The sequence below is a fragment of the Manis pentadactyla genome, chromosome 3 (genome assembly GCF_030020395.1).
Source record: "Manis pentadactyla isolate mManPen7 chromosome 3, mManPen7.hap1, whole genome shotgun sequence".
Lineage (NCBI taxonomy): Eukaryota > Metazoa > Chordata > Mammalia > Pholidota > Manidae > Manis > Manis pentadactyla.
The window spans coordinates 11,183,594-11,196,291 of NC_080021.1; the positions used below are offsets into that span (position 1 = coordinate 11,183,594).

A 12,698-nucleotide genomic window follows, 5' to 3' on the forward strand; every position below is an offset into this window, starting at 1 on the left:
ATATGAGTGGGGACTTGAAGGACAAGCAGGGTTTTAATAGGTAATGACAGGAAAGAAAGCTGTGCCAGAAAGCAGGTAGATCATGTACAGACACAGGTAAGTGTAGCACATTCCAAAGACCACAGCCATCAGATGGTGCTGGGGCTCTGAGCACATCTAAAACTGGTGGCCTTTCCACCCTGGGAATCCATTTCTCCTTTCAATGGGCTGCATGGCCCTGGAGGGCTGTGGTGGCACCTGTGTGCCCCATTGTGACCCCAGTGCATGGCACATAGTAGGCATTCAGTTAATTAGCTCTTGAATGAATGAACCAGTCTTTCCACAGGCAGATATTAGTAGCTTGGAGTGAATGGATCTATAAAATGACGGGTTGGTGATGATCGGTGGTGCCTTCCTGTTCCACCTGCCCTGGCGATGAGTGCCCTTACAGTCGTCATGCTACAGAGGCATAGGACTAGTGACAAAGTGTGTAGATTCTGGAGCCAGGCTGTCTGATTCAAGTCCTAGCTTCATGTCTGTGTGCAAGTTAGTCAGGCCTCAGTTTCCTTATCTGTAAAACAGATGATCCTAATAGGTCTATTGATTGTTAGGAAGAATGAATGGTTTAATACACATAGAACTCTTAGAACAGTATCAAGTCTACAGTGAATACTCTTTACTTCTGCTGTTATTATTTCAGGTTTGTGGCAAAAGGCATTCTTTTTTTTTTTTGTCTTCAAATGGATACTTTTATTAATATTTTTTTTCCTTCAGTTTTTTTTAATTTTGTTATCATTAATCTACAATTACATGAAGAATATTACATTTACTAGGCTCTCCCCTACCCCAAGTCCCCACCACACACCCCTTTACAGTCACTGTCCATCAGCATAGTAAGATGTTTTAGAATCACTACTTGTCTTCTCTGTGTTGCAAAGCCCTCCCCTTTCCCCCACCCCCACATTATACATGCTAATCATTATACCCCCTTTCTTCTTCCCCGCCCTTATCCCTCCCTACTCTCCATTTTCCCCAGTCTCTTTCCCTTTCGTAACTGTTAGTTCATTCTTGGGTTCTGTGATTCTGCTGCTGTTTTGTTCCTTCAGTTTTTCCTTTGTTCTTATACTCCACAGATGAGTGAAATCATTTGGTATTTGTCTTTCTCCACTTGGCTTATTTCACTGAGCATAATACCCTCTAGCTCCATCCGTGTTGTTCCAAATTGTAGGATTTGTTTTCTTCTTATGGCTGAATAATATTCCATTGTGTATATGTACCACATCTTCTTTATCCATTCATCTACTGATGGACACTTAGGTTGCTTCCATTTCTTGGCTATTGTAAATAGTGCTGCGATAAACATAGGGGTGCATCTATCTTTTTCAAACTGGAGTGCTGCATCCTTAGGGTAAATTCCTAGAAGTGGAATTCCTCAATCAAATGTTAAGTCTATTCTGAGCATTTTGAGGAAACTCCACATTGCTTTCCACAATGGTTGAACTAATTTACATTCCCACCAGCAGTGTAGAAGGGTTCCCCTTTCTCTGCAACCTCAACAACATTTGCTGTTGTTTGTCTTTTGGATGGTAGCCATCCTTACTGATGTGAGGTGATATCTCACTGTGGTTTTAATTTGCATGTCTCTGATAACTAGTGATGTGGAGCATCTTTTCATGTGTCTATTGGCCATCTGAATTTCTTCTTTGGAAAACTGTCTATTCAGCTCCTCTGCCCATTTTTTCATTGGATTATTTGCTTTTTGTTTGTTGAGGTGTGTGAGCTCTTTATATATTTTGGATGTCAAGCCTTTATCGGATCTGTCATTTATGAAAATATTCTCCCATACTGTAGGATACCTTTTTGTTCTATTGATGGTGTCTTTTGCTGTACAAAAGCTTTTCAGCTTGATATAGTCCCACTTGTTCATTTTTGCTTTTGTTTTCCTTGCCCGGGGAGATATATTCATGAAGAAGTCACTAATGTTCATGTCCAAGAGATTTTTGCCTATGTTATTTTCTAAGAGTTTCATGGTTTCATGACTTACATTCAGGTCTTTGGTCCATTTTGAATTTACTTTTGTGTATGGGGTTAGACGGTGACCCAGTTTCATTCTCTTACATGTAGCTGTCCAGTTTTGCCAGCACCATCTGTTGAAGAGACTGTCATTTCCCCATTGTATGTCCATGACTCCTTTATCAAATATTAATTGACCATATATGTTTGGGTTAATGTCTGGAGTCTCTAATCTGTTCCACTGGTCTGTGGCTCTGTTCTTGTGCCAGTATCAAATTGTTTTGATTACTATGGCTTTGTAGTAGATCTTGAAGTTGGAGAGTGAGATCCCCCCCACTTTATTCTTCTTTCTCAGGATTGCTTTGGCTATTCGGGTCTTTGGTGTTTCCATATGAATTTTTGAACTATTTGTTCCAGTTCATTGAAGAATGTTGTTGGTAATTTGATAGGGATTGCATCAAATCTGTATATTGCTTTGGGCAGGATGGCCATTTTGACAATATTAATTCTTCCTAGCCAAGAGCAAGGGATGAGTTTCCATTTGTTAGTGTCCCCTTTAATTTCTCTTAAGAGTGTCTTATAGTTTTCAGGGTATAGGTCTTTCACTTCTTTGGTTAGGTTTATGCCTAGGTATTTTATTCTTTTTGATGCAATTGTGAATGGAATTGTTTTCCTGATTTATCTTTCTATTGGCTCACTGTTATTGTATACGAAAGTCACAGATTTCTGTGTGTTAATTTTGTATTCTGCAACTTTGCTGTATTCCGATATCAGTTCTAGTAGTTCTGGGGTGGAGTCTTTAGGGTTTTTTATGTACAATATCATGTCATCTGAAAATAGTGACAGTTTAACTTCTTCTTTACCAATCTGGATTCCTTGTATTTCTTTGTTTTGTCTAATTGCCTTGGCTAGGACCTCCAGTACTATGTTAAATAACAGTGGGGAGAGTGGGCATCCCTGTCTTGTTCCCGATCTCAGAGGTAAAGCTTTCAGCTTCTTGCTGTTCAGTATGATGTTGGCTGTGGGTTTATCATATATGGCCTTTATTATGTTGAGGTACTTGCCCTCTATACAAATTTTGCTGAGAGTTTTTATCATGAATGGTTGTTGAATTTTGTCGAATGCTTTTTCAGCATCTATGGAGATGATCATGTGGCTTTTGTCTTTCTTTTTGTTTATGTGGGGGATGATGTTGATGGATTTTTGAATGTTGTACCATCCTTGCATCCCTGGGATGAATCCCACTTGGTCATGGTGTATGATCCTTTTGATATATTTTTGAATTCGTTTTGCTAATATTTTATTGAGTATTTTTGCATCTACATTCATCAGGGATATTGGTCTGTAATTTTCTTTTTTGGTGAGGTCTTTGCCTGGTTTTGGTAATAGGGTGATATTGGCTTCATAGAATGAGTTTGGGAGTATTCCCTCCTCTTCTAGTTTTTGGAAAACTTTAAGGAGAATGGGTATTATATCTTCTTTGTATGTCTGATAAAATTCCAAGGTAAATCCATCTGGCCCAGGGGTTTTTTTCTTGGGTAGTTTTTTGATTACCGCTTCAATATCTTTGCTGGTAATTGCTTTGTTTAGATTTTGTGTTTCTTCCTTGGTCAGTCTTGGAAGGTTGTATTTTTCTAGGAAGTTGTCCATTTCTTCTAGGTTTTCCAGATTCTTAGCATATAGGTTTTCATAGTACTCTCTAATAATTCTTTGTATTTCTGTTGGGTCCATCATGATGTTTCCTTTCTCATTTCTTACTCTGTTGATGTGTGTTGATTCTCTTTTTCTCTTAATAAGTCTGGCTAGAGGCTTATTTATTTTGTTTATTTTCTCAAAGAACCAGCTCTTGGTTTCATTGATTTTTGCTATTGTTTTATTCTTCTCAATTTTGTTTATTTCTTCTCTGATCTTTATTATGTCCCTCCTTCTGCTGACTTAGGCCTCATTTGTTCTTCTTTTTCCAATTTTGATAATTGTAATGTTAGACTATTCATTTGGGTTTGTTCTTCCTTCTTTAAATATGCCTGGATTGCTATATACTTTCCTCTTAAGACTGCTTTCGCTGCATCCCACAGAAGTTGGGGCTTTGTGTTGTTGTTGTCATGTATTTCCATATATTGCTGGATCTCCATTTTAATTTGGTCGTTGATCTATTGACTATTTAGAAGCGTGTTGTTAAGCCTCCATGTGTTTGTGAGTCTTTTTGCTTTCTTGGTACAATTTATTTCTAGTTTTATACCTTTGTGGTCTGGAAAGTTGGTTGGTAGGATTTCAATGTTTTGGAATGTACTGAGGCTCTTTTTGTGGCCAAATATGTGGTCTATTCTGGAGAATGTTCCATGTGCACTTGAGAAGAATGTGTATCCTGTTGCTTTTGGGTGTAGAGTTCTATAGATGTCTATTAGGTCCATCTGTTCTAGTGTGTTGTTCAGTGCCTCTGTGTCCTTACTTATTTTCTGTCTGGTGGATCTATCCTTTAGAGTGAATGGTGTGTTGAAGTCTCCTAAAATGAATTCACTGCAGTCTATTTCCTCCTTTAGTTCTGTTAGTATTTGTTTCACATATGCTGATGCTTCTGTGTTGGGTGCATATATATTTATAATGGTTATATCCTCTTGTTGGACTGAGCCCTTTATCATTATGTAATGTCCTTCTTTATCTCTTGTTACTTTCTTTGTTTTGAAGTCTATTTTGTCTGATACTAGTACTGCAACACCTGCTTTTTTCTCCCTATTGTTTGCATGAAATATCTTTTTCCATCCCTTGACTTTTAGTCTGTGCATGTCTTTGGATTTGAGTTGAGTCTCTTGTAAGCAGCATATAGATGGGTCTTGTTTTTTTTATCTGTTCAGTGTCTCTATGTCTTTTGATTGGTGCATTCAGTCCATTTACATTTAGGGTGATTATTGACAGGTATGTACTTATTGCTATTTCAGGCTTTAGATTCATGGTTACCAAAGGTTCCCGTTTACTTTCCTTACTAAGAGTCTAACTTAACTCAGTATGCTGTTACAAACACAATCTAAAGGTTCTTTTCTATCTCTCCTCCTTTTTCTTCCTCCTTCATTCTTTATATATTAGGTATCAAATTCTATACTTTTTCTCTATCCCTTGATTGACTTTGGAGATAGTCAATTTAATTATGCATTTGCCTCGCAATCAGCTGCTCCACCCTCCCTACCGTGATTTTACTACCTCTGGTGACAGCTATCCAACCCTAAGAACCGTTCCATCTATAGCAGTCCCTCCAAAATAGACTGTAGAGATGGTTTGTGGGAGGTAAATTCAGCTTTTCCTTATCTGGAAATTGTTTAATCCCTCCTTCAAATTTAAATGATAATCTTGCCAGATAAAGTAATCTTGGTTCCAGGCCCTTCTGCTTCATGGCATTAAATACATCATGCCACTCCCTTCTGGCCTGTAAGGTTTCTGCTGAGAAGTCTGATGTTAGCCTGATGGGCTTTCCTTTGTATGTGATCTTATTTCTCTCTCTGGCTGCTTTTAACAGTCTGTCCTTATCCTTGATCTTTCCCATTTGAATGACTATGTGTGTTGGTGTTGTCTTCCTTGAGTCCCTTGTGTTGGGAGATCTGTGGATCTCCATGGCCTGAGAGACTGTCTCCTTCCCCAGATTGGGGAAGTTTTCAGCAACTATCTCCTCAAAGATACTTTCTATCCCTTTCTCTCTTCTTCTTCTGGTGTCCCTATGATGTGAATATTGTTCCGCTTGGATTGGTCACACAATTCTCTCAATATTCATTTTTAGAGATCCTTTTTTCTCTCTGTGCCTCAGCTTCTCTGTATTCCTCTTCTCTAGTTTCTATTTCATTTATTGTCTCCTCCACCGTATCCAACCTGCTTTTAATACCTTCCATCGTGTTCTTTAATGACTGGATCTCTGACCTGAATTCATTCCTGAGTTCTTGGATGTCTTTCCGTACCTCCATTAGGATGTCGATGATTTTTATTTTGAACTCCCTTTCAGGAAGAGTCACGAGGTCCACATCATTTAAATCTTTCTCGGGAGTTGTATTAATAATTTTACTCTGGACAAGGTTCCTTTGGCGTTTCATGTTTGTATATGGCGCCCTCTAGTGTCCAGAAGCTCTACTCTGGAGCTGCTCAGCCCCTGAAGCAATGTCGGGGGTCGCAGGGGAGCTGTACTGGGGGTAGGAAAGAGCTGTTCCCTGCCTCCTGGCTGCTGTGCCTGTCTCCACTGCCTGAGCCAGTGGGCCGGGCACACAGGTATAAGTTTTTGTCCCAGAGCAGCCAGATATGGATCCCTGCTTTCCACAAGCGGCCGGAATCCCAGTCTCCCCAGGAACTCCGCCTGTCCCATCTTTCCAACCCCATAATCAGAAGAGTATGATGAAAGCACCATGAAATGTAGGTTTGTGCTCCCAGCGCGGATCTCCAGAGCCAGGTATTCAGCAGTCTCAAGCCTTCCACTCCCTCCCTGCTCTGTTTGTCTTCCTCCCGCCAGTGAGCTGGGGTTGGGGAGGGGCTCGGGTCCCGTGGAGCCACAGCTCTGGTACATTACCCCGTTCGCTGAGATCTGCTCTTTTCCCCAGGTGTGTGCGGTCTGACGTGTCCTCTTTCCTGTTGCTCTCTCAGGATTAGTTGTGCCAATTAAATTTTCTAATTGTATCCAGTTTTAGGAGGAAGCCTCTGTCTCTCCTCTCACGCCGCCATCTTTAATCGGTTCAACAGGCATTCTTTTAGCTGCAAATAACCCAGATAATGGTCATATTCTCTTACACCCCTGTTACCTCTTTCCCTCTCCCTCTCCCCACTTTGTCCCCTTCAAATGCAACCATTCAGTTGTGGTGCATTTCTGTAAAGGAATAACAAGAGCTAACACTTATGGAGTGCTCACTCTGCCAGGCACTGTGGTAAAAGTCACTGCCCAGCAATCAGCAGAACCACAGTTATCTCCAGTTTACAAACCGAAGACTTAGGGACGTTCAGGAAGCTACCCAAGGTCGTAGTATTCGTAACTGGGGAGCTGGGATTTGAATTTCAACCTGTCTAAACTCAAATATGATGCATGTGAGCAGATACTTTGCCACCAGAAAGCTGGAGAGGATGGTGGCCTTGCAGTGACTCTGCCATAAGAAGCTTTATGTGTTAAAATCAAAAGGCACGCTCATGTATCCCATCACTTCCAGGACACAGTCTGTATTCTTCAGCTGGACTTAGAGCCCATTTCCCCACATCCCCCTATTCCACATCTCTGACCTTACTTCTCCTTCCCTTCTGCCCAATTTCTTTTCCCAGGTGCCCTGCTCAGTGCTGCCCTCTGAGTAGCCAACCTTGAATTCTCCCAGAACCTTGGTACATTTGCTCTTCCCCCAGACCTAGCATATACTGATTCCTCTACTCAGAGCACCCACCCTTCCACTTGCTTTACCTATCAATTCCCAGAGGTCCTTCAAAACTCAATTGAAACTTTGCTTCATTAGGGAACTCCTGATTGCCTGTGACTGGCCATCCCCCGGTATGTCCTTCATCACACTGCTGTAATCCCCCTTATCCACAGTTTTAGTTACCTACAGTCAACCCCAGTCCAGAAGCAGATGATCCTCCTTCAGACATGCCATGAGAAGGCCAATAGTAACCCTAACACTACATCACAATGCATTTTATCATCTCACATCATCACAAGAAGGATAAGAAAGTACAGTACAATAAGATACTTTGAGAGAGAAAAAACACATTCACATATCTTTTATTATAGTATATTGTTATAGTTCTAGTTTATTATATTGTGAATCTCTTACTATTCCTTATTTATAAGTTAAACTTTATTGTAGATATGTACGTATAGGAAAAAACATAGTGTGTATATAGGGTCTGGTACAATGTGCAGTTTCACGCAGCCACTGGGGTCTTGGGATGTATCCCCCATGGGTAAGGGAGACTGCATAGGTACCTCCTGTGTTGTCTTTCTCCTTGTCTGCCAACCTCCAGTCCCTACACTCTGAGCACTTTGAAGACAGGCACTAGTTCTTTATCATTTAATCTAACTTCCTAGCACAGTGTATATAGCTAGGCACATAGTAGATACCTAAATATTTGCTAAAATAATTAAAGCATTAAATAATGAAAACAATCATTTTAAAACTGGGGTCAAAGGATTCCTAGTGAGTCTATGAATAGGCTTTGGAAAAGGTACAAATTCCTTGAAATGGGGTGCACATTTTTTAATACTTGTACATTTTCTTGGAGAGAGAATTTATAGCCTATATCAGATTATTTGAAGGGTTTGTAATAGAGACAAATTTAAGAATCAGTGAATACCAGGGTGGCCAAGGTAACTTATTCCATAAGGTCTTCTGGTCAATTAACCTATTTCATTAAAACTAAGTTACATTGATCGTAAGACTCACCATTATTTTATACAACACTAAGAAAAATAACCAAAATTTTACAACACTGCCAAGATGCTGTCAGTTTCAGAGATGGTAAAATTTGAGAATCAACACAATGTGGTAACCTTTGTGGGGTCCTTCCTTCCAGAGGTGCCCCTGCTCTTGCACGGCTCCCTGGAGTGGTGTGCTATGGTGGGGTGGAGCGGTGTCCCCAGTGCAGCCCAGCCAAGTGGACAAGCCCAACCCTGGCACATGCCACCAGTGCAGTGCTAGAAAGTCTCCTTGCCTCTCTGGACCTCAGTTTACTCATCTTCACAGTGGAGTGAATAACACCTTCCCCTTAGCTAATGGGTGGATTAAGACAATGCTCACATAGTGTCTTGCTTCTAGAACACTTTCGAAGACTGCCCTTTCCTTCCTTTCCTCTTCCTTTATCCCAAGCCATGCACAGAATAAGACCTCACCTCACTGAAATCACTAGTGTGAGAGTTTTAAGTAATTAGTTAGTCTGCCCAAGGTCACCCAGCTTCACTACCTATTCCCTTAATTTTTGAAAAATGCCCTACTATTTGCCTGCAATTCTAGGTACAGTATTTGTTGTTGGGCTGGAGATAATGAGCTTTTGTGTTCTTTTCCCCACTGTGTCCATTTTACCATGTGTCACGGCATCTGCATTGCTGTTCATTGTGAAAATACAGAAATAATTCATAAAGCTTCATTTTGCTTACTGCAACAAATTGATCTGTTCATAGTGACAAATTCCCCTTTGAGTTGTTTGTATTGCCCACTCTCCACAGCTCTGCATGGGAAGAAGGGCTTTCTGTTGCCCCCTGTCCTTCCTGAGCTCCCAGGCAGACTCTCTCTGCTGGGAGGTTTGCTAGATACCAAGACCTTCCCCCTGACTCCTGTGGCAGTGAGGGCTGAGATCTCAGACCATGGTTGATTGATTTGGACGGGGTGGATGTGTCTCCTGGGATGGATTAAAATATTAATACGCTTTCTCCCCACCCCATCCCTCCCTTGCTGTCTAGTATTCTTTTTGCAGATGTTAAAGGATTTACCAACCTATCCACGACCTTGTCTGCTCAAGAGCTGGTCAGGATGCTCAACGAGCTCTTTGCCAGATTTGATCGACTGGCCCATGTGAGTTGAATTTAATTCTCTCCTAGTCTTTCATGGGAGTGAGGGCCTGCATGTGGAATTAGGGAAGAGAAGGACTTAGCCTCCATCACCAATGTCATTACCATTCTGCGTCTTGTCTCTGAGCGTGGGACCCCGGGCCCTCGCACAATCTGGGGACGGATGTTATTTACAGGTCTCGGATGGGAGATTTGTCCGCTTAATTTTCCCAATTGAGAGACAGCTGGTTGAGTGACAATTAAACCAAAGTCCTTTTTATCTGTTTTCTACTCCTTCCTCATTATTTTGCCCTGCGTGTGCCCGGTGCTGCCCAGCTGCAGCCTCAGTGTTGGCTTATGGGGTGATGACCACCTGCAGGTTCCCAGGCAGCCCTAGCCTTCTGGAGTGACTCAGCCTATACTCAGTAACCAGTAACATACTGGACCACCATTTAACTTAAGAGCTTTGTTTTTAGCCAGCAAGACACTACCTTTATTTTTTTAGCTGGCTCGATCAGAACCAGAATAGAGAACAGGCTAAAAGAGATGAACTTTTGCTATCAAAACACAGATTCCTAGTCCTAAAGCCACTCAAGTCAGAGAGTAATAGCATCGTCATGCTGTATTATAAAAATGGGTTGGATTCCAACAGACATACCTTAATTTCCTGCTTTGAGAAGTGTGTACATTAGCGCCAGCTTCACAGAACTGTTGTGAGAACGATGTGAGGTCACCTCAAGTGAGAGTTCATCTTTAGATGTTCAAAATGTCCGATTTCAAGGCTGCCTGTCTCTGAAAAGAGGACCATGTGTGCATGCGTCTGAGCACCTGCTAGGTGTTGTGCAGAGTGCTGTGTTAAGAAGACGAGGATGACTAAAACACACTTCCTCCCTTCCTAGATTTAAGCCTCATCAGGGGTGAAAAACAGGGACAGGATGCACAGGGTGCTGTGGTAGGGGTAAGTCTGGGAATGCAGAGACAACACACAACCCTTGGATTAGAGACGCTCCCAGGAAAAAGTGACTCGTGGACTGAGTCTTAAAAATGAGAATACAAATACAATAGAATACTCTCACAATGAAAAGGAATAAGCCACCCATACATCCAACAGCATCAGTGAATCTGAAATGCAATATGCCCAGTGAAAGAAGCCAAATGCAAAAGGCTCAATATTTTATGATTCCATCTATAAGACATACTAGAATTATAGGCAAAAATTATAGAGTCAGAAAAGCCATAAGAGGTTGCCAGGAGCTGGAAGTGGAGGGAGCAGACTGACCCACAGAATTATGAGACGGGGTGACTTTGGGGATGACGTGGCTGCTCGATAGGTGAGCATGACTGTCCATGTTTATTAAAAGAGTAGATTTTATTATACACATTTTACCAAGTCACGAGGTGAAGAAGGCAGGGAAGGTGGTTTTCTGCAGAGAGGAGAATACATGCAAAGATGCTAGTCTGTACGCATGGAGAAACCAGAAGAGATTTAGCAATGCTGGAGGAAAAAGCTCAACTTGGGCAGTGGTGGAGATGAAGCTAGAAAGGTGGGCGAGGACCTGCCGAGGGACCTGCACTGTGAGCTCTAGCCGCTGAACAGCCATTGGATGGGAGGCTGCCACAAGCAGAGAAGTGGTGGGCGCCGAGGGCTCCTCCTAATAGAAGGGTTGGGTTTGCCTGAAGAGCTGGGAATTTGAAGGTGGGCAAGAATATGTACCACTTCTTATTTCTCTTTCATGGGCAGTTGGTGCCAGTTATACATAGTTATTCCATTCCATATTATGGCTGTGAGTATGTCTGCTCCCAGATGCTAAGTGGAGCAAAAACAGCCCTCCATTGAGAAGTGACAGATATGATCCAGGTCAGTTGTTACTGCCACAGTAAGCCCCGTTGAAGCAGGGAAAGAGTTGCTAAGTAAAATTTAATCCAAGTTGTTCAACCAATAGTTAATGAATATGAACTACGTGCCATGTACCATGCAAGACTCGGGCAAGACAAAACAAGTTCCTGTCCTCAAGAAGCTCACAGTCCAGTAAAGGAGAAAGACAAGTCCATGATAACTTCAGGACAATGTGGTGCCAACAATAATAGGCAGCGTATTGCAGGAAAAAGAAGGAAGGAACGGTCAGTGTTTGGAGGGGTGGTGGTCATGGTGGTGATCTGGCAGCATCCAGGAAAAAAAACATATGCAAGGTGGGTCTTGAGGAAGAGCAGCTTTCCTGACATCAGATTAGACAAGTTCCTTCCAGGCTGAGGCATGGTGCAAAGGCAGGGAAGTGTGAAAATTCGAGAATGTGGGGCTTGTCTGGGGAGCTATAAGAAGCTCAAGACCGTTAGAGTGTCAAGGGCATGGGAGACTGCAGTGAGAAGTGAGCTTGAGGAAGAAAGCGGAAAGGATTTGGGAGGGCATGGTGCAGCATTTTAAGAAACGTGGACTTTGTGCTTTGACCTTGGCTTTTCATCTGGGTTACCACACACACAGTAGGGGAGAAGGAGCCAGTGGGGGTACACGGCCCATTGATCCCCAGTAGGTGCAGGAAGCTATTGTCCTCTTCTGGGGTATGAATCTTATTGAAATATTTTATGGAAAATAATGAATATCTAATAAAGCACAGATATATAATGGAGTAAAATAATTAGTTTTGATAAAAATATGGAACATCCATAAACTGCCTGCTGTATGTTATGCTTTGTGTGGAGTGTTTGTCTTGGATTACCTGAATTAGTTCTCACCACAAACCTACAAGGCAGGTCCTTTATTGCTCCCATTTTATGGAATGGGTGACTGAGGCTCAAAGAAGTGAAACAATCTGTCCAGAATGCTGGGTAGGTGGTACGTCTGTGATTCAGGCCAGCTGAGACCAGGTGCTTCCTCTGGAATGCTGCAGGCATTTTAGGAGATTGAACACAAGACATCAGAGATGTAGTTCTTGAAGGATTAGATTCATGGGACTTCAAAGCTTCAGACAGTTTGAAGAGTTGGATTCATGGGACTTCACAGATGGGCTGGACTTGAATATGTCTTGTGTGGCTCCCCTCTCTGAGATGCAGTTTCCTAACAGAATTGCAATGAAGGATAAATGAAACAATACATGGGAAATGTCTCTTAACACAGAGGCTGGTTCAGAGTAAGTGCTCCGTTCCCACTAGCACTCAATAACCCCCACCCCACCCAGTTTCTACTCCTCTAAGGGATCTTTGTGGAAAAGTTTGAGAAACT

The 12,698-nt window shown here is 42.0% G+C and overlaps 1 protein-coding gene across 3 annotated transcripts in view; it reads left to right on the forward strand.

Moving 5' to 3' along the window:
* ADCY8 (adenylate cyclase 8) overlaps positions 1-12,698 on the forward strand; it is a 225,266-nt gene that overhangs the window by 90,525 nt on the left and 122,043 nt on the right. For all 3 annotated transcript variants that reach the window (XM_036890545.2, XM_036890546.2, XM_036890547.2), the window contains exon 4: positions 9,395-9,506. In XM_036890545.2, the coding sequence (XP_036746440.2) occupies positions 9,395-9,506 (112 nt within the window). The remainder of the gene's footprint in view (positions 1-9,394; positions 9,507-12,698) is intronic.